The 22,970-nt window shown below is 42.2% G+C and overlaps 1 protein-coding gene across 3 annotated transcripts in view; it reads right to left on the bottom strand.

Annotated features, from left to right (window-relative positions):
- The window catches only part of PRKDC (protein kinase, DNA-activated, catalytic subunit), a 334,330-nt gene that overhangs the window by 272,121 nt on the left and 39,239 nt on the right, over positions 1 to 22,970 (bottom strand). For all 3 annotated transcript variants that reach the window (XR_010984003.2, XM_068112798.2, XM_068112799.2), the window contains exons 8-15: positions 18,134 to 18,183; positions 7,210 to 7,240; positions 4,318 to 4,472; positions 3,154 to 3,300; positions 2,826 to 3,032; positions 1,624 to 1,792; positions 1,333 to 1,382; positions 958 to 1,128 (exon numbers count right to left, since the gene is read on the bottom strand). Coding sequence is in view for 2 of the 3 variants with exons in the window: in XM_068112798.2 (XP_067968899.2) it covers positions 958 to 1,128; positions 1,333 to 1,382; positions 1,624 to 1,792; positions 2,826 to 3,032; positions 3,154 to 3,300; positions 4,318 to 4,472; positions 7,210 to 7,240; positions 18,134 to 18,183 (980 nt within the window). In the remaining variant the exon portion in view is untranslated. The remainder of the gene's footprint in view (positions 1 to 957; positions 1,129 to 1,332; positions 1,383 to 1,623; positions 1,793 to 2,825; positions 3,033 to 3,153; positions 3,301 to 4,317; positions 4,473 to 7,209; positions 7,241 to 18,133; positions 18,184 to 22,970) is intronic.

Genomic DNA, 22,970 nt, shown 5'->3' with positions numbered 1-22,970 from the left:
ATTGATGTAATGGGTTTTTGACCGTCAACGCCATGAACCGTCATGAACCGTCATGAACCGTCAACCGCCATGAACCGTCAACGCCATGAACCGCTAACAATCAAAAGCCCATTTATCGCGCCTTATAAAGCAAAACGCAAACCGAAAGCCATGCCTCTCAAGCGAGGCGTGCTTCCGTGGTCACGTGATCCACAGGTGTAGCTCATTATACCCGCACGCGCGACACGCTTTGGCGGTCACGTGACCAGCCACTCTGGAGGCGGGGATCCCCGCCGATGACGTCACCGGCTGGAGTAAGGAGATTCCTCGCTCATGTATTTCGACGATTGCGTGTTTTATATCCAAGCAGAGATGCTTTCACGGCAAGATAACCGCGTGACCGGAACCGGAAGCCACAACCGGAAAATTCAAAAAAATAAATTTTTTGAGCTCGTACATCGGATCTCGGCTCGTATCCCAAAGCAACAAACCGCCCGAGCGACGGCTCGTATCCCGAAAAACTCGTACGTTGGGGCACTCGTAAGCCGAGGTACCACTGTATATATATATGGCGGGAAATATACATATAACTATATTTATATGCTGAAGGCATATAAATCAAAATGGCGGTGTGAGGAGTCAGCCGCCGCACCGCCGTAATGACATCAGACGTAATCAGATCACCCTGTCATGTGATCAAATCCTCAGCTCTGATTGGTATACGTTTGAGGGGACATACATACATAAAGACGGACAAACACTGTTCTATACGGCTTTGCCCGATGGGCTACACCATAATAATAGGAAGAGCAAATGGCCTGGGGCTTGGTTAGGGGAACAAGGAAGAGGCACAAAAAACAATAAGTGAGGGCTAGTGAGAGGGGCTGACAAATGCAGTGTGGAAGGCGACACAGAGGAGAAATGTTTGCCGATTGAAAAAGTCCAGCATTTGAAGAAACCAGTTCAACCAATCGGTACCTTCATGTGGCTACAGTCCAGTAAGCACTTCCACAGGTCAAGGAAGTCCCGGTATGTGATCACTCGTTTTTTTGGACCAAGGCCACGTGGAAGTTGGTCCTCCATTTCCTTCATCCCCCCGAACTGTCCGGCATCACCCTCCGAGTCATCCTCAAAGGCCTCTTCCACAATCTGATCACAGCCAAAGTGTAGGTAGAGTGCATTATGAAAATAAAACAACAACACAGCATCACATTTTATCATGACATCCTGTCTTGTAGCATATGCTGCAGATATAAAATAGATGAGGCTTAAATTGATGAACCGTTCATATAATTTCACCTCCAAAACACCAATACAATACCCAACCCCGTCTTCCTTTTCCTGGGCACCTACATCAGAGTTTGAAGCTGTGCGTGAACAGACGCTGACCAATGCCTGGTGCACTGCAGGTCAACAACATAGAAAAAGAGTCATTGGATCAAATTTAGAAATGGGATGACAGAAAATACAAAGAAATTGGAAAATAAATAAATGTTCTGAGGGTAAAGCCAGCAGGCAGAATTACATTGTTATGGCAGCAGCGAGGAAAAAACTAAAAGTAGACAGAGAAAGACAATGAGGAAAAGGAAAAGTAGGTGGGAGGGTGACAAGTGTGGAAGAAGGTGTGAGAAAGGTTGAACCCACCAACAGATTTGAGGAAAGAGCTGAGTAAGGCACCCTTGCCAGAAAGGGAAATAAACAGGCGCAAAAGAGAACGGGGGACAGAAGAGGCGAGCTGGGGTCCGTAGAATGGATAAATATCGATCTGCATAACTGCCAGCCTCACCAGTATCGACTCATTTCTACCTGGAACCTGTCAGGGTTGGTATAAATGACCAAAAGTTATCTGTATTCATGGTTTAAAGAGTTAATTCACAATAAATCGCGGTCTCTTTTCCAAATACGTGAAAACGACTAAATTTAGCTAATCAAATATTGAATTTGCCTGCTCAAAGCCAATATGATGCAAAGCATACAAAGAAAGTCACGAAGACAAACATAAAAGTGAATTCTGAAATCACAGCCAAGTTGGATCAAAGAGCAAAACATCATTCGCATTACATTAATTATATGACAAATATTAAACAAGCTTTTTGGATACACACTTCTGGTGCTCTCATTTGTTAATTGCACTTCCATTTGCCTGCTCTTGTCCCTTCAATCAAAGCATTACAATATTTCAACACAAATATGACAACCAAATCATTATCCAATATTAATTCGGGTTTGACGATGCCAAATGTACACGTCACACAGAATAGTCCATGTGTCACATGCACATAAAATTGCATAATCACATCAATTACATGCACACTTACAGTCAAAGCCCAGCTCACCTACAGATCAGACATGAAAAATTCAGGTGAGCTGCAAATTTCCTTACAGAGCCTCATATAGATCGCATAAAAAGTTACTTTCCCACTCGAGCGATACTTCCCAATTCATGCTCTTGATAAACGCAAAACAGATAAAAACTGAAAACGTCAGTCCAGGAAAACTTCGATAATTCAACTTCAAATATAAACTTCACCCTGCAATCTGTATGGCATCTTCGGCCAATTTATATGTTCCACTAGAAACAAGTACATCTTCATAAAACATGAGCAATGCCCTCCTTCCACAAGGCAATCTCTGCACTTGTGTATTTTTTTTTAATCTAAGTGAAGCCAAATCAGTGAAAATCGATGACATTGCAAAAAGTGGATGGAGAAAAACCCAAAATACTTCACGATCATCTTCCCCATCACAACTCCCAAAAAGCAATCAGTATTACAGTATAGCAGAAAGTTATTTTTACACAAGGCTTTACAGATGGGTTTCATAATTATGTACAGAAGAGCACCCACAGAGTTGAGGTGTACAAGGGTAGAAGATAACGAGTCCAAAAAACTCGGCAGCAAGTTAATTGACTCTTCACTGGGTTGTTCCTCAGAACCGGGTTCCTCATTTCCATCTGCTCGATCAGTCGAGGTTCCCAGATAGCACTGCTTGGCACGCGTCAAGAGCTCTTCAAACATGAAATGTACATGGGAAGAACCAAGATTGGCACAAGGCTAGGTAAGGAGGACGACAACGATAGCAGGAAATAGGGTGAGAAAAATGCATAACATTTCACACAATCATTATAAAACTCTGTAAAAATGGTGCATCACAATGATGTGCAAATGATCTTACTGCAGCAAAGTGGCCTAACACCCTGATGGACACCCCAATGAGCTGTGGAGTTGCAGAATCATTGTGAAGAACTTCATAAATCCTTTTCAACCAATACTGCAGCTCAAGGTGCTGTGGTGTACCCTCTGCAGTAAGCTGAACTGAAACCTGAATCAACGATTATTACAAAATGGAGGCTCATAGTTCAGTATAAAAAACACACAAAATATTACTCTGTACATGTGTCATTATCATTTCCATGAGACTTCTTCGTACATGCGCCAATTAAATACGAGACTTGTTTGTACATGTGGCAATCAATTAAGAAAGTTGCAATGCTGAACAATGGTCTTTAGCAAAGCAGTTCACTGTTATAAAGATCAGGAATAGTCATAACTCATAACTATATCAGCCTCTAATCGTTTTCTCAAGCAGAAAAACCTGCAGTCGTTATTTTCCCCTCACAAGAGGTCATTTATGCCTTTTCTTGAGGTGCAACCTCCACTTTGGGCTCAATGGGTTCTGCTCATCCATTACAAACTAAAAAGGATGATGTCATGGTGGGAAGGATGATTGCAATGGAAGAAAACATGAGGATGACGATAAGGGGTATAGAAGGAGGAGGTTCATAACTAGAGGAAGGAAGAAGGATGACTATGATGATTAAAACAGGGAGGGGCGGGGGGAGGAAATGAGGACGACAGCGATAAACGGGGGTGGTGACAAAGGTGAGGAGGATGATGATGACAAGGGGAGGGGGCGGAAAGAAGGATGGCAATGATGATAAAGGGGGAAGGATGAGGACGATGATGGCAAAAGTGGAAGCGGGAAAGACTATGACATTGATGAGAAAGGAGGGAGGAAAACAAGGAGGACATTAAGGAGGAGGACAATGATGAGGATGATAATGGCGGGGAGAACAACAATGACAAGGACAAGGAGGAGTAGAAAGAGGATGATGAAACCAATGGAGGGAAGGAGAACGCCTGCAATGACAAGTGGGAGGCGGACGATGACAAGGACATGATGAGGAGGAGAACAAGGGGGGATTATGACGACAACACAAGGGAAAAGGGTAAGAAGACCGATGATGGCAAACCATAAAAAAAGCTTTTCTTTTAGATATGTAATGTGGCACAAATGAGAAAATGTGGAATAGAAAGCAGGAAAACAGATTTTGCACACCTGAATGAGGTAAGCTTCAAGGGCTCTGCTTCCAGCTCGCGACACATCTCTGTTCTTGTGATCACTCCAGAAGTACAGAAGTTGATGGAGCTCTTCACGTTGCAACACCAAATGACCAAATTGACCGATATGCCTTGACAGCAATCCAAGACCAGCTGCACTTGAACATGCACAGATAAACAAAGATTCCATTTACGTTTACCTGCGTAATAATATTTGTGGATCTCTGGTTTGTATTTTACAGTGGTGATACTGAGATAATGGATAATTGATCATCATTACACAATGCAATTGGACAGTCTTAGAAAACTTGTATCAACAAGGCAATCCTGAACCTCTCATTGATGTAATAGAGTACAAGGCAAAACTAGCTTTATGTCACCATTGCAAAACAAAAGCTTGAGGCCTAGGTCATATCTACTAGAATGACACTCAGTAGAGTGCATACTTCTGAACTCAAGCTGAATAGTTTATGTTTTGTATCCCAATGATAGGCTGGATCTGCGTTCAAACCTGAACCAAAATCTAATTGGCTTGTTCTTGTCACCTAACCAACTCGTCCCCCAAGTTTAGTCATAACTCGTCCATAAATTTTTAAAATATCATGTTATACTGTATAATCGCTTTTTGCCCAATCTCTCAATGGTGAAGAATCACTTAAAAATTAAATAATTCTCATATCCGAATCCATATTCAGATCTTCACTAAAATGGAATCGATTGGTCCTTGTCACACACACAACCTGTCCACCAAGTTTCGTCCAAATCCGTCCATAACTTTTTGAGATATCCTGCTATATATCGCTTTTGGCCCTATCTCCTAATGGTGAAGAATCACTTGAAAAATTCTTCTAGCTGGATCCGGATTCAAATCTTCACCAAAACTGAATCAATTCTTCCTTGTCACATACACAACCTCTCCAACAAGTTTTGTCCAAATCCATCCATAACTTTTTGATACATCCTGCTATGTATCGTTTTTGTCCCTATCTCCCAATGGTGAAGAATCACTTTAAAAATTCTACCAGCCGGATCCGAATCCGGATCTTCACCAAAATCTAATCATTTCGTCCGTGTAACAGACGCTACCTCTCCACCAAATTTCGTCCAAATCTATCCATAACCTTTTTGAGATATCCTGCTATACATCGTTTTTGGCCCTATCTCCCAATGGTGAAGAATCACTTTAAAAATTCTACCAGCCGGATCCGAATCCGGATCTTCACCAAAATCTAAAGATTTCGTCCGTGTCACAGACGCTACCTCTCCACCAAATTTCGTCCGAATCCATCCATAACATTTTGAGATATCTTGTTCACAGACAAACAGACAGACAGGGGTGAAAACATAACCTCAATGCACCTTCGGTGGCGGAGGTAAAAATGCTGCATTTCAAATGACGTTTCACACACGTAGAAGCGATATATTTTAGCGCGCGCGCACACACACACACACACACACACACACACACACACACACACACACACACACACACACACACACACACACACACACACACACACACACACACACACACACACACACACCTCTTAGTAAGGCTTGTACACAAAAACATGACACCTGTACTTCATTCTGACCTCCAGAGCAAATTACACCATCATGGCCACTAAAACGAAAAAGTTTGAAGAAGATACAAAGGAAGACATTGTTCAGAGAGTTAGAGGCAAGCTTTAAGTATCAAAGCTATTAATTCCTCAGACCTATGTCTAAAAATAATTGAAAAAGCAACGGTCCCATGATCTTTGGTTAAAATGTAATGCTTTTTTGTGAACCAGCAAAAAGCTTGTTTTTGTGATTGAGCTTGGAGGAAGGATAGCTGGTAGATGATTGGGTTTATAGGTGGAAAAAATAATTTTAAAACATTCATGAGGAATATCACAGAACAATAGGTAGCTTGCTGGAGTGGAGCTGTGTCGCAAATAATGCCCATGTCTGTGAACAATTTTCTGGCACACAGCCAACATGTCTGCCAAATCTCCGCACACTCTTAAAAATGTGAACGCAATCATATCTAAAACATTAAGGTGTTAGCAAATATTACAAGGCCGTCTGCAATGAGAATGTAAATTCACAATGAAGACAGTGTACAAATTAACATGGACAATTACTTTACATTTGCACAAATGGCCTCAAAAACCAACATGACCACCATTGACCGCAATTACATTTAACCAATCTTGCAAATGAATAAATCTGATGACCTGGCTGTTGCCGTGGGATATGTTGCCATTGTTAAACCAGAGCACCTTCTCGATGATTAAGACCCTGTTGGCAGACTTGGAAACCACAAACCATCTATTTTGGATGCACAGAGCATACATTAAATCAGATTGAAGAATCTAGGTCTTGCAGGCCAGTGCATGGGAGTGATGTCGTGGGCCTGAAGTGCAGCATTGACAACATGTGCATGGTGTGGATGGGCATTCGGCCACACCCTTTTTGATGGGCCACATGTAAAACTGTAAGCAGAATGATCTCATTCCTGTATCTGTCATCCAGTCATAGGCTTCTTATATGGCACATCGCATATCATTGAAAATGACAATACAACACTGAATGACGATTTCACTAACATTTGTGTATATACATATTTGTAGAGAAATATAAATAAACGGTGCACCAACACCAGTATTACAAGGCTGCATGATGGCTCAGGATTGATACGGTTGCATTTTAGCTTTATGGTACTCGGTTTGAATATAGGAAGAATCTCTACCAACTAAATGACGAGATTCCATTGAGTAAATGTATTCATAAGACAAAATTGCCAATCAGACTAAATGTGGACACATTTGTTTTTCAGATGAGGTATTACTGAAATGATCCGCAAGGCTTGGGAGGGGATCAAACAAAATTCAGGTTCAAATCTTACCGAGAGGCACAGCATATCGATTCGTCATAGTCTGGGAAGAGCGGTTGGGAGGGGGCAGCAGAAAATCATGTTTAAATATTTAGAAGACTTCAATTCAATTGCTCATTGCTATGAAAAGTCAAACATTCATTTTAAAATGTATTTACTTATATTGAAAAGGGGAAAGCATATGTACATACCAATTAAGCCAAGGGAAATATAGGAATACAGCAATGACAGAAGAAATAGAAGGGGAAAAAAACAATTAATGTTATGAGTAACAAAGCTACAAATAATGTTACAAATGAATAAAAATTAGTTGTAAAAAAATAAGTAAATCGTTATGTTTGTTCACCGATTGTCTTCGCCGCTCCCTCCATCCTCTTATTGGTATGCCAACTTCTGACGTTTCCACACTCTCCCCCCACCACCAAAACTCTTATTGGTAATGTCAAGTTCTGAGATTTTTCAGCTCTTCCACGAGATTTGAACCCTTTTCTTTCTTTCTTTTTTCTTTATGTAACCTCATGGAAGAGCAACGAGACAGTGACGAAAGGCAATGTACTGATAGTGTGTTAGCAGGTGGATGCCACAGAAAGAGAGAAAAGGGGGAGAGAGGGAGCATAAGAAGTTGGTATTAGGTTGGGTTAATGTGACTAAAATATCTTGGATCGGGATGGCAATAACAAGAGATGATTGTGCATCGTCTACTTGAAGATCTGGAGGGTGGGATAGAACAGATGAAGAAGGCAGTTCCACAGACAGGAGAAAAGAGCAACAAAAGAGTGGAGATGAGTGGTAAGCCTGGATTTTGGGAGTTTAATGATGAGGGGATAAATACAAGAAAGAATGCATCCTGAAAAGCTGTGGGAGTATCAGAATGCTAAGAGACAAGAGAAAGTCAGATTGGAAGAGAGGCCATTAAAAAAAAAAAAACAAAGAGGACACTAGCCTGTCTGTAATGTGAGAGCAACAGACTTTATGCTCATTGTGAGATATGGCAATAATGTTGAGAGCTTTAGATTCCACAGAATCCTGAAGAGAGATGTGATGCTGGAGTACTGGCCCAAAGGGGAGGGCAATATGCCATTGAACTACAAACAAAAGCCATGTAGGCTTTGGGTAGTTCTGATTGCTTAAGGAATGACTTGGAATGGAGGATACACAGTCTGCAGCTGGCTTTGGTCACATGACATAAGAAGAACCTGGTTTGGGAAGCCAGCTTTGCTAAAAAAAAAATATTTTAACTCGGTCCAGGAGAAGTGTTGTTTGGAAAGGGCATTGGAGAAGAGGATAAGGAAGAAAGTGAGTTCGAAGAAATGCAGTTTGGATTTATGCCAGGAAGAGGAACGACACACTTTTAATTGTAAGGCAGTTGCAGGAGAAGTACATGGAGAATAGCAAGAACTTGTTTCTTGAGTTTCTTGATCTAGAGAAAGCATTCAATAGGGTTCCACACGAAGTAGTGACATGGGCATTGAGGAAGTTAGGAGTGGAGGAATAGTTGATCAGAGTAGTGATGGCAATGTACGAGAGAGCGCGCACAGCTGTAAGGACGAAGGACGGGAACAGTGGCAAGTTTGAGGTGAAGGTGGGAGTGCATCAGGGGTCGGTACTAAGTCCACTACTATTTGTAGCTGTGATGGAAGTGCTGGCTCGAAAGGTAAAGGACGGTTTACCGTGAGAGTTGTTGTATGCAGATGATCTGGGGTTGATTGGGGAGAGTGTGGATGGACTGAAGGAGAAGATGAACAAGTGGAAGGAATGTATGGAGACAAACGGTCTGAAGGTGAATATCGGAAAGACAAAGGTGATGGCAAGTGGTAAAGCATGTGGTGAGGTGGAAAGAACTGGGAAGTGGCCGTGTGCTGTGTGCAGGAAGGGTGTCGGAGTGAACTACATTCAATGTACAATGTGCGTTGAGTGGGTTCATCAAAAATGTAGTGGTCTGAGAGGGTCATTAACTAGTGTGGCAGCTACATTCAAATGCAAGGTGTGCACAGAGGGAGCTGCAGATGGAGGAACTGTTGAGTTGGATCTTGGAGACAGTGTGAAACTGGAAGGTGTGAAAACATTTTGCTACCTAGGAGACATGCTGAATGGAGAAGGTGAATCAGACTCGGCAACGGTTGCTCGAGTGAGATGTGCATGGAAGAAGTTTCGGAAACTGAGTGGCGTGCTAACGAGGAGGGGAGTGTCGTTGAAGCTGAAGGGCAAGGTGTATGCTGCATGCATATGGGAGAAGTGTTGTGATTTATGGGAGTGAGACATGGGTAATGAACGTAGAGTAGCCACGCAGACTGGAAAGGGTGGAAATGCGAATGGTTCAGTGGATGTGTGGAGTATCGTTGAGAGAGAGGAAGACAAATGATGAATTGCGAAAGATGATGGGAATAGAGCCTGTGATGGATGCTGTGAAGAGAAACCGCTTGAGATGTTTTGGTCATGTGTTGAAGAAGGATGAAAGTGACTGGTTGAGAAGAGTGATGGAAATGAATGTCGAAGGAAGTAGAGGACAGGGAAGACCGAGAAAGACTTGGCTAAAGGTGGTGGAAGAAGAAATGTGGGCAAGGGGGTTAACAAGGGGAGATGTGGAAAATAGGGCAAAATGGAGAAGATTGTCATGGGGCCCGCAAGCTAACCCCCGCTCTAGCAGGGAAAATGGCCTTTAAAATGCATGTTGTTGTTGTATTATCAGTGGCCGGCACAGCACTTGAACAAACATCATGTGGTTGTGCCAAGGCATGCACTGCCATATATATTTCAGTGGGTTCAAACGGTCTGTTGTGTACAATGACAGGGAGAAATTGGACTTCATGACTGACAGTTACACAACCACTGGGATGGTAGTGGAGCCTGTTTAAATGAGATAACAACCAGGGATAGAAACAAAGCAATCAGAGACATCCTTTTGAGGAACATTTATGAACACAACCATCCAAGGTCCAGAGCTACAGCAGTAAACTGAAGGAGAGATCAGTGATTTCAGAATGAAAACTTTGAATATTAGTAATCATTCTTCGTGAGGAGAGGGAACTGAGGGCGGCGGAAAGCGGGGCGAGGGCAGCAGGTTAACAGCCTTGAGCCCACATTTGCTGTAAACCATGTTTATTTCCTGGATCCAAAGTTCAGCCAAACAAAGACAGACATCAAAGGCCATGCTGAAGAGAAGAAACGTTAAAGGAATGAAGAGAAGTAGCGCTGTATGATTGTGACAATTTGTAACGCAGCTTCACGAATAAGCCTTGAAGGAAATTAAAGTTGAGGAGGAGGAAGGTGTATAAGATGGAGGAACTTGGGAACAACAGTACTGTAAGGAAGATGAAATTATTAAATGTCATTTGAAGGATGTTTTGATTCATAATAGTTTTGTTAAGACTAAATAAAGGAGCATTAAAATGTATTGAAAAGAAGAAGGGTGATGAAGAATGAATGAAGGAAGTTGTGAGGTAGATTTCAAGAAGGTTTTTGTTTAAAAAATAACAATAATAAAATTAATTATTTCTGAGGAGTTATGAGTGGACAAATTGAGAAGGATGATAAAGATGAGTGTGAGCACAAGAAACAAAAGGGAGAATAGAAAAGGAAGGAGAGAACGTGTTCGTCTTGAAACTCACAAGCACACGGTCAACACAAACTTGGAATTGATATAGTCTGGGATCCGAGACCTCAAAATTTAATTTTGAAGTGACACCCCTGCTATAAAATGTTTGACCCCTAGATCATGTCTGTGGGGGTGTTAGCCACCAGAAAAGTGACTTTAGCAAGGTAGTTTGGATTGCGCGAATTCTATAGGGACGTTTTTTAACTTGGGGCGTCAACTGTAAAAAAGCAAGAAATTTAGGGGTAGGGGAAATTCAATTGACCATATATCCCATAATACAGGGGTGAGTGCAACAAATTACCACTCATTCTTTTTGTTATAAAGTTGGCTTTTATAGGAAACATGATTCAACGTGATTGGACCATCCATGAGGTCAGCAGAGGTCAAAAGGTCACGGAAAGTGGGTTAAGCTAAAAGTTTAGCTCCTTTAGTAAATAAAATCACATTTTTCCTACTTCAAGCTCAATATAGCCAAACTTTTACATCCAAAATATGTTGTTTGTACCCCTCTGATGTTTTTGGGAAAGAAATGCCCCGACTGAACTTAACTTACTGGCATGTATGTCACTTTAGATTTGCATAACTTTAAAAAATCACCAAAATCGGGCATTCACACTATCTATTTGCACGGTACTCTTCAACATGTTTTAAAACGACAAGTCATACCACATACTGTCTGGAAAAGTGTCATTACCTCTATTTACTCATCATCATCACCGTCATCAGTCAGAAGCCGTCCACGGCTTCGTCCACGGCTTCGGGAGAAGAAAAATTAGGAAAGGTAGGGTGTGCAATCCCAGTCAGTGATGAAATTGAAATACCATATGAAGGTGCCTCTAGTCAAGTCCCGGTCGACTTGTACAATCACTTGGCATGGTTACTAACAGAGGGAGATGAGTGTCTCGGTGAAGATGGCAAAGTCGAGCTTACCAAAGATGATGAAGAGAAGGTACTGAATTTGGCACAGGACATTGTAGGATGTCTTAGCAGGCAGCCACTTCCCAAACACATCGGTGTTGCCCTACATCTATCTATAATTCCAGCAATCTCTGTGTGTCTGTGTGTCTGTGTGTCTGTGTGTTTGTCTGTGACCGCTGTTTCTCGACAACCACGGGTCCGATATACTTGAAACTTGCCAGGTATATTGCTGGGGACCCGAGGATGTGCCTTTTCAAGGTTTTAAATTAATCGGACAAGTACTTACCGAGCTATGTCCAAAAAACGCTTCAACCAATCAGAGAGCAGCGAGCTATCACGTGTGCCGAACGTGGCGATCAGACTCTGCCTCGGACGGCACATTTGACAGCGTATTCATTTATTTCACGTTGGAAAACTATGTTGCCGTTAAACTATGTTTTAAAACGAATTCAAACTGCGATTAAATTAAAACGATTCATCCTAACTGCGATTTGCGAACTTCCAGACAGTGAAGACTTCACTTCCGGCAGCCAATCACAGAACGCTTTGTTGCGTAGGCGTGGCCGATGTGAGACGAGCGGAGCTGAGCGCGTTACGAGCTGACCGCCATTACGGTACGTAATTCGATTTCTTATGCGCATTATTTCTCCCAATTCAGTCAGAGCGAAGGGCGGAAGCGAAGAGCGTTGTTTTTTTTGTTTACGGGCGTACGGGCGGGGTAGAGCGTACGGGTAGCGTTTTTTTTTTTTTTTGGCAAGGAACGGGCACCCACGTACGGGCATGCCCTAGTATTCTGAAGCAAACACGTAGTAAAAACCTTGTGACAATGATTAACAAATTTGGACACTGCATCAGTTATCCCACTGCTCAGCGACACATCACAACAGCCGCCAATGATGTTTCTGAACGAGAAGAAAGGGAAGGGTTGTTCATTCCAACAAACATCACACCAGGACACTTTAACCACTATGCATTGGATAACTTAAACTTCCATTCAGAGACACAAGATGGTGGTAGTTTTGATGCTACAACAAATATAATTTATCAGTACACACTTGAGGGAGAAGGAAGTGGGGAGGTAGTGGGGGCAGTGCCCCTTAAGAAAATCAGGAAACTGACTATCAGTGAACCAGACAAATTCGTTCCAGTAAGTAGTAAACTGACACTGAAGGACAGAAGACAGGCTAGGTCATTACGTGATATTGAACTTCCTCATGATGACAAGGGGGAAGCCTGCTTTCTAGCTGACAAGAACATCGTTTGGTTCCTACTGAGGATGTATCCAACACAGTTGATGACGGGTGAAAACGACAAGGACACTGGTAGCCTGACATGGAGCAGCTTCTTTGAATACAGTTCTGGGCAACATACAGAGAAAACAAAGATTGGTTATGGACCATTGCTTCCACAAAACCCAACCAACGCAGATGTAGTCCAGACCTCATTGGACTACTTTGTCTCCTTGAGTCTTAAGATGGGTCAGGCTAAGACGGTGGTGACTTGTGACCAGGCGATATATGACATAGTAAAGGGGTTGTTTAGGAAGGAATCGGAAAAATACAAAGATGTTATTGTTCGACTTGGAGGATTCCATATTGCCCAGAACGTCTTGGGATCTATTGGATTTTTCATAATGGAGAGTGGCATAGAGGACATTCTGGTTTCTAGTGATATCTGTGGTCGAGGTACAGCCAATAAAGTCATGGCAGGAAAAGATTATTATAAGATGGTCCGTTATCATTCATGGTTGAGTGAGGCATTGTTCATGCTGAAGTGGGAGGCATTTGAGAAATGGCTGTTGTTCGAGAAGACTGAGGAGACACTTTCTTTGCTTTCGTCTCTGCTTGAAAGTCTTAGAAATGCCTTTGACAGGAAAGAGAAGGACGAATTTGCTGCACTCATGAAGGAAGTCATGAAATGCCTAGAGTCACTGGAGTCGCTCTGGGGAGATTTTGAGAAGGGATTAGGAGTGACAGCCTATCTTTGGAGCATGTACATAGACATGGTGCTTATCCTAAGGCGTTACATCCATGCTGAGAGAGCTGGGCTATGGCAACAGCACTTACAAGAGGTGCAGAATATGCTACCCTATACCATTGCTTCCGGCCATAGTAAGTACATGTCCTGCCTTCCGATCTATCTCAGTGAGATGCAAAAGCTTCCAGAAACAGCACCAGAAGTGCACGAGGAGTTTGCAGCTGGCAAATTCACAGTTCACCAGACTGCAGGAGACTTTAATGGTGTGTGGACAGACCTTGCCCTTGAACAGACCTACAATAGGGAAGGCAAAACAAGCCTCTTTAAGGGTATAACACAGTCTGAATCAGCACGAGAAAAGTACATCAAGGCTCTACCGTTCATGACCTCTGTCTCTGAAAGTGTAAAACAGATGGCACACATGGCCTCGCCGCAATCTGACCACCACGAGAAGCTGAGGAAAGACGACATGGAAGCCGTGTTGCAGATCAAACGGACCGTGGAAGAGAAGATGCAAAACCCATTCGATCCTTCACTTGCGACAGATAAACTAATGAACATATCCACAGGTCAGATTCTTGCAGCAACTACCTTGGTAGATGCCAAACGTCTAGGCTTGGAGGCAATGGATGCTGCCACGACGACGAATGCAGACAAGATTGTCCAACCGAAGATAGAAACATTCGCCACGCATCTGAAGAAAAGTAAGAAAAAGATGGACACTGTGAAAGCAGTCATCAGAGAGGAGAGTGCAGTGACAAGGGCACTTTGTTTCGCACAGGACCTGAGTGATGAGGCACGGACTGAGGCATTTAGTTACGAATGGCTTGAGTACCCTCCCTCGTTGTTTGAGCCAGAGAAGAATGGATTTTCCATGCGCAAAGGTTGAAAATCCAACTATCTATCCACTGTACAGGCAGAGGTTGCCGAGTCATGGAAACCGTTAAAAGAGTTGCCTCCTTCTGCATCTGATGCAGTTTATGTAGTCGATGCAATGGCATTCATCCAGCGGTTCAACACACTTGGTTCAAGTACATTTGACCAACTTCAGGAAAGGTACAGGAACAAACTCTTGAACATGAAACCCAGACATTGCACTGAAGTGCATTTCGTGGGCGATCAATATGATTTTGGGTTAAAGAGTCTAAAAGGGGATGAACGCCAGAGACGGGAGGGAGTCAAATACCAACTTGCCAGAGTTTGTTCCAGCGGACATCATGAAAATCCCTGATTGGAACACATTCCTGTCAAACCCTTGTAACAAGACCAATCTGCTGTCGTATCTTGCTTCACGTTGGTCCCAGGAGTCATCCTGGCCTGATGGCTTCTGCCTGGTCCTTGGGGTCAACGCCCAGGCAACTTGTGTGACGCAGACGGAACATACCAATGTTGATGAGCTGTACTGCCCTAACCACGAGGAGGCAGACACCAGAATCTTTGCTCACATTGCTAGCTGTGACAACAGCGTAGTTGTCATTCAGGCTACAGATACAGATATCGTCTTGTCAATGTATCATTTCCCTCGGTTGACAAACGTTGTTGAGTTATGGGTGGAAAAGGATGATCTGTTCCTCCCCATCCATGACTTGGTGAATGAGTTGGCCAAAGCAGTTGGAAAGGACGTATTGGCACTCACAGACACACTGCTCATCTCCTACATTCTGTCAGGTTGTGATTCGGTGAGCTATCCTTTCAAACGGGGTAAGAAGAGAGCAGTGAAAGTCGCACTCCAGCATGTTGACAAACAGCCAGCGTTGTCCAATTTCATCCGACATGAATCCGGACCTTCTGCACATGATCAGGTGATAACTGAAGCACGAAGCTTCTTTTGTGATCTCTACGAAAAGCCAGGGTATTCATCCCTGGATAAGCTCCGCGCCCACTTGTTTGCATCTAGCAAACTAGATCTGCGCTCCCTTCCTCCAACAGAAGATGCTTTTCACTTCCACGTTCTCAGGAGCCTTTGTCAGATCAGCTTATACAAGCAAGCTTCACTCAGCAATCCAGTGCTTCTTCCACCTGAAGAGTATGGCAGGAGTGTGGATGGTGACAGGTTAATTCCTGTCATGAAGAGCAAGCCATCAAAGCCTTCTGCTGCGAAGTTGAAGTACTGCAAATGTAAGAAGAAACCGAACTGCCTGAGGAATTGCCCTTGTGCGAAAGCTGGAGTACCATGCATCATTGCATGTGCCTGCAATGGCGACAGAGAAAAATGTGGACGGCTTCTGACTGATGACGGTGATGATGATGAGTAAATAGAGGTAATGACACTTTTCCAGACAGTATGTGGTATGACTTGTCGTTTTAAAACATGTTGAAGAGGACCATGCAAATAGACAGTGTGAATGCCCGATTTTGGTGATTATTTAAAAGTTATGCAAATCTAAAGTGACATACATGCCAGTAAGTTAAGTTCAGTCGGGGCATTTCTTTCCCAAAAACATCAGAGGGGTACAAACAACATATTTTGGGTGTAAAAGTTTGGCTATATTGAGCTTGAAGTAGGAAAAATGTGATTTTATTTACTAAAGGAGCTAAACTTTTAGCTTAACCCACTTTCCGTGACCTTTTGACCTCTGCTGACCTCATGGATGGCCTAATCACGTTGAATCATGTTTCATATAAAAGCCAACTTTATAACAAAAAGAATGAGTGGTAATTTGTTGCACTCACCCCTGTATTATGGGATATATGGTCAATTGAATTTCCCCTACCCCTAAATTTCTTGCTTTTTTTACAGTTGACGCCCCAAGTTAAAAAATGTCCCTACACAATTCGCGCAATCCAAACTACCTTGCTAAAGTCACTTTTCTGGTGGCTAACACCCCCACAGACATGATCTAGGGGTCAAACATTTTATAGCAGGGGTGTCACTTCAAAATCACTTTTTTACACATTTCCAGGCCTCGGATCCCAGACTAATACAACAGGGACCAAGTAAGTATGGACAATAAGAGAAGGGGGAGCAGATTCACGGCATGATTAACAGTACAAGGAACAAGGTACGACAGTTAAAACAGACAGATTCCTGGGATACACTCAGCTTTTGGAGAGGTTCAACACTCCTTATAAATAAATACAAGTGGATATTCAGATCAAGGATGGATGATCAGATGGAATCGCATTTGATCAGACATAACTCCCATGATTAAGAGAATAAATAGAGACAATAACAATCCCATGGCAGTCGAGCTTGAAGCACTGTCCATTGGAATTCTGTGAGGGCACCGCCAACACTGACAATAGTCCACCTTCAACTGGATCAAACGGAGTAAAAGTTGGAAGTAAATTTGGATATCGGTAGTATTAGAAGGCATCATCATTATATCTGATGGCTTATCCACCTCAAAGGCATAGTCTCAAAAATAAAAGAAATTTAAAATATTTCCTATTATTCTGGACTTTTAAAACACCACGTATATTCTTTGTCCAGACTTTTACAAAAACTAGAGCAATGTGACTGTGTCGCCAATATGCCTCCGCAAAGTCCCACAACGGGTGGATGCCCTCGTTCACTGTCCTAAAAAAACACAAGTTTGATTTAAATCCCTTCAGCTGTTTTCAAGTATCATATTTTTACCAGCCATGACAGGTTTCACATCGATCTGTGAAGTGGCTTCGGAGAAGGGATTTTTTTATATATCGGCTTTCAAGCTAATATGGCTGCCATACCACGTGACCAATGATATCATAAATTTAATATTTCAATACAAATGGGTCATAGATCATGTGCATGCAATTTCAGATTTTTAGGATAAGGAATTTGGTTAAAACATTTTTGGCTGGTATACCACTTCACCTACGACGTCATCATTATCATGATTTTGTTCCCTTTTGGGAGGACTTGACAGTGTGACAAGTTTCAAATTTTTCCATTTCGCAGTTTCCGAGAATTTATTATTATTATTATTTGCATTTATTCCAAGATGGCCACCATACTACGTGACCTATGACGTCACAATTATCATAAAAAAACATTCTGCATGGGTGTCACTCCTACCCTGAAAGTTTTGTCTCAATCGGACATGTGGTTGCTGAGAAAAACGAGGTTTAGCCCGTACAGACGGACAACCAGACAACATAATGCCTCCGGCCACCTTCGGAGGCAGAGGCATAAAAACAACTGCAAGGTGGTGTAAACTTCTTGCACTCTTTTTTTGATTTTGCTTCTTTATGAATTCCTTTTCATATTTTTGATCGACCAATCAATTTAAAACAATTTTGTTTTTCAAAAATTTTCCCCATACCTTTCCTCGTGCCCTGTACTTTTTGGTGCACGTTATATTGTACAAGAAACACTTGCACCAGTCTACTATTTAAAGAAGAAAAAAAACATAAAAAGCCGGTATATTAAAAGTTTTAAATTCTCATGAATCAATTTCGATTTTTTATAAGAAAATATAAAACTCTCCCCTTTGTAACAATCATTGGAAAACTGATCAGTACCTTCAGTGCTTTCAATGTGTAATCCAATATCTGAGTGGTATATGGAGAATCTGCAGCAAACAGTAGAACAATCAGCAAGAAAAAAAGGCAAGTATAGTGAGAAAAGGAATGTAAACTTTGAGAAAAGGCTAACTTAAAAGTATGGACACAAAAATTTAAGAAAACATGTGTGTTTAGAAACATGAGAAATAACATGAGAATAACATGAGAATTAGAAACATGGGAGAAATAACATGAGATAACAGAAATATAACAGAAACAACATGAGAATGTGAACAACATTCAGAAATGTAACAGAAAAAAGTAAATGTAAAGGTAAATGTAACAGAAACAACAACAGAAACAACATGAAAATAACATGAGAGAACATGAGAAATAACATGAGAATAACATGAGAATTAGAAACATGAGAAATATAAGAAAACATGTGTGTGTGTAAAGCGATTAGCTGTGAAATGGGATTTTAAAAGGGGAAGGTACTTAAAAATAAAAATAAAAACAAAGCATGGTTGTGCAAAAAAAGTTTTAAAATGATCAGATGAGAAAAAGAAAAAGAACAAGAAAACCAAAAAACAAACAAGACAGCATTTAACAATGGAAAGCATCATCGACAGTGTATATAGATCTGAGAATTAACAATGCATATTAACAAGGAATAACAAGGAAATTAGACACACGAGGATGCCATGCGGGTCATCATTCCTGGGCCACATCACAACCGGATTAAGTAAATCCATCAAAACGACTAGGGGTGGCGAGAAAAGTTTGGCAAGCTCAGGGTTATCTCAAAGTTGTTAAAAATAAAACTGGGGAAAAAATTTGGGGGAAGGTGAAGGCGATTTTAGGGTGAAGAATAGACAACACCAACCTCACACTATCCATCCCTTGACGAGACCCTCTCACAGACATCACACTCAGCAAAGATGTACACAATAACCCATCCATGCTCAAGTTACTTACAAGTCCTGCCAAAATCCCTGTATACCTACAGACTTGGCATTTAATATGGAATATTTTTTTTTTCTTGACTTGGGTTTACTTTCTGAACTCAGTATATCAATCTGGTGAGTTTATTTTACCCTTCGGTGATGTCTTTGTTGAAAGAACCATGTCACTGATTGTCTTTCGCAGCAAGAAGTCAATAACAGGATTATATCACAGGTGGCGTGACAAAATGCAAGGACAGGTACATTTGACGATTGGCTTCACAATCGGGTATATAAGGGTTGTTGCGTTCTGTATTAGTGGAAAACAACTGCTGCACGTCTACAAAAGTTATTGCCGCTTCCTCTGGAGATGGTCCGTCAACTTGACAATGCTGTTTGTCATGGAGTGGTGGCTTTACGAAATTCTGGCATGAAACAGCGTGCTATTGCTCGGCAGTATGGCATCACTCAAGGTCAGGTGTCAAAGATCCTGAAACGAAATGCTCAGAGGGGTGTCCCTACTCCAATACCGAGGCCAGGACGTCCACGCAGAACCACAAGGAGAGATGATCGCCAGCTGCGCCGGTTAGTCTGCAATGGCCATACCAAGTCAGCTAATCGGCTTAGGGCTGAGTGGCAGCAACTGACAAATGTGCCTGTATCCAGAAGGCTAGTCAACCAACGACTGGTTCAAGCAGGCTATTGTGCCAGGCGTCCCCTGAGAAAGCCACGCCTGACCAGACAACACAGCCAGCGCCGATTGCAGTAGGCCAGAGAGCACCGTCAATGGCAGCCAGGACACTGGAATCATGTGACCTGCAGTGACGAGTCTAGATTTCTGGTCTATCGTCAAGATGGCCGCGTCCGAGTGCGCAGACAAGTGCATGAAGCCCACAACGAAGATTGTATAGTGCCAAGAGTCCAAGCTGGAGGTGGTGGGGTGACCATTTGGGCTGCTTTTCATGCAGGGGGCAAAACTGACCTGGTTGTTCTGAATGGAAACCTGAACCAGTTCAAGTATAGGGTCATTCTGGAAGAAACATTGCTTCCATTTGCTCGTGCAGCCTTTTGAGGAAACTTTGTCTTCCAAAATGACAATGCACGGCCTCATCGTGCTCGCATGATCCAACACTTTCTTGCTGACCGTGGTGTAGAGCATATGGAGTGGCCTGCCATGGCCCTGGATATGAATCCGATAGAGAACTTGTGGGCAGAATTAACGCGCCAAATCGACCACTTGGACCAGCAGCCGACCTCTGTGCGTGAATTGCAGCAGGCTATTGTCACTGCATGGCAAGCGATTCCTGTCCAAACCTTGGCAAATCTCGTGAACAGCATGCCTCAACATGTACGTGCTCTCCTGAATGCTTGTGGGGGTTACATGAAGTATTGAACTGTAATTTTACTGTCCGTAATCCCAGTCATAATTTAGCTTTTGTTTTTGTTGAAAAAAAATATGGCTAATGTGCAAAATAAAGAGATACTTCTGGAAAACGTACAGAAGTTTAACACAGTACTGTACATGAATTGAGTTCGATATCAGTTTACATCACTTTCAAGGATCAATTTATTTCCTTCGAAATGTCAAATGTGGTTTTTGTTTCTTTTAAAGGTCACATTAACAAAATCTAGAATAATTTCAACATAATTCCAATGAACTTTTGGTTCTAAGTCATCTTGAAAAGTAAGTTCACCCCCACAAAAAAAACATTCCATATTAAATGCCAAGTCTGTATATTCCCAATGCATAGAGGTATCTATTTAATTCCAGATTCAACTTATCTACCGTTTCGTCTACCACTACCGTTCCAGGAAGACCATTCCATGCATTAACATCAACTACTCTCCGAGTTGTTAATCATCAAAACTCCCCTTTTCTTTACTCTGAGGTTATGTCCACTGTTCATGTCACTGTCTATTCTGCCGAATCACTCTTCTGCACTTATTTTGTCTACACCCTTCCTTATCTTAAATATCTCTATCATATCCTCTCGGAACCACCTCATTTCTAATTGTTAAAGCCCTGTCTCCTTCAGCTGCTCAAAGCTGAATCTAGTTAGGCCTAGAATCAATCAAGTAACCCTACGCTGGACCCTATCAATGACAGCTAAGTCCTTGCTGAGTTGTGGTGACCAAAACTGCACACAATATTGTCGATGAGGCCTCACTAAATGCCTATACAATGTTAAAACGACTTCTTTTGATTTAATATTTATCCCCTTACAAATACAACCTAAAATCCTGTCTGCTTTACTGATGGCTGACTGGCACTGTCCTGTCTGCCTACCAGCCCCTCCCCCATTTCCTCAACACCCACTCCACCCGTATCTATTACCACCACAGATCCTTGTACTAAGTGACATGCTCCAAGACTGGCCCCTTCCATCATGTAATCGCTCTTTTCATTGTTCTTACCCATCCCCACTGTACATTCCTTTGTGTTAAGTTGCATCTGCCAAACTCGAGCCCAATCTAATAAAAGTATTGATACTTTCCTGAATCTGATCACCACCCCCTCTGTTATCTACCTTACCTGCAGGCTTGGTGTCATCTGCATATTTAGAAAGATCATTCAAGATCAATGGAATCTCCCACACTGAAGTTGAGCATATAGGTCTATCACTTTGCCATCATCGACAGGTCAGTGATCTCTCTGTCTTCTACCACCTCCCTTTAGAGTCTTGCCCCCTCTGCTCTTTCCATGATTGTCCCCCACCCCAGGTTTCTGCAGGGCTCATATGGTCCACCCTCAACCTCCTCCTGGTGAAACTATCTAAATCCAGAATCACTGCTCACCTCCAGTCATTTGTTCCTCTTTTTTTTCCTGCCTGTGGAATCAACTTCTAAATGTTCTTCAATCTCATTCTTCCCTCCATGTCTTCAAGACAGCTGTTCACCACCATCACATATCGTCCCCAATCCGAAACGATCACCTTTTCTATGCTCGTTAGCCCCACCCAAATCCCTCCTCCATCCAATGTTAGTTTTTCCTCCTTGGAGTTTCCTTCTGTATCCATTTTATCCATCCAAGATCGCTCCTAATAATAATATGATTACAAAACAATATTAATACGAATAATATCCCACTTCCCTAAGGGGTGTTTCCTCCTTGGCCAAACGCTGTGTTAATGTGTATAAATAGCTTATCATGCCGTTTTCGTGGGAGTACCCCTACCAGAAGTAAACATATTATAAACCACAAAAACATTAAACACTTATGATTACCTTTTTAAACAGTGGCTCCTGCTGTTTAACACTAAACTGAAAGAAATTTGGAGGAATTCGGACATCAGTCTATGCTTATCACATCGATGAACACACCTGGTTGAAGATCTACTGTAGTCTATATACCCCACACAGGTTAAAAACATGACCCTTCCTGCAACTTCCGTGGAGTTCTTCCAAGGCGTTTTTCCCAAAGCTGCCTCTCATTACAAAAGTAATAACACTTATGATAATAGCATAATATTAATTTAACTAGTGGGGTCACCCATGGGAATCCCATGGGCAGGGACATGTGTGACATTTCGACATATTGAGTTACTGTAGATGCTGCACATGCACATTCAATTTCACAAAATGGTTACTGGCAATTTATCAGATCCACAAATAATGTAATCTACACAATGTATTTACTTCTGAAAACATGTGAATTGTGAGTGCATGTGCGTGCACATGGAAAATACAGTTTGAAATGTGTTATTACATCTCATGTAAAATGTGACCAAGAGCTCAAATCCTCTCCCTCCCACATCACGCACGCACCTAATTTTTTCATTTCTGTTCCTCACAATTCTGTGTCTGTCTGACACACACACACACACACACACACACACACACACACACACACACACACACACACACACACACACACACACACACACACACACACACACACACACACACACACA

The sequence above is a fragment of the Myxine glutinosa genome, chromosome 4 (assembly GCF_964187855.1).
Source record: "Myxine glutinosa chromosome 4, kmMyxGlut1.1, whole genome shotgun sequence".
Lineage (NCBI taxonomy): Eukaryota > Metazoa > Chordata > Myxini > Myxiniformes > Myxinidae > Myxine > Myxine glutinosa.
The sequence above is the reverse complement of the archived record's forward strand: the minus strand, read 5'-3'. Positions and strand labels throughout refer to the sequence as shown.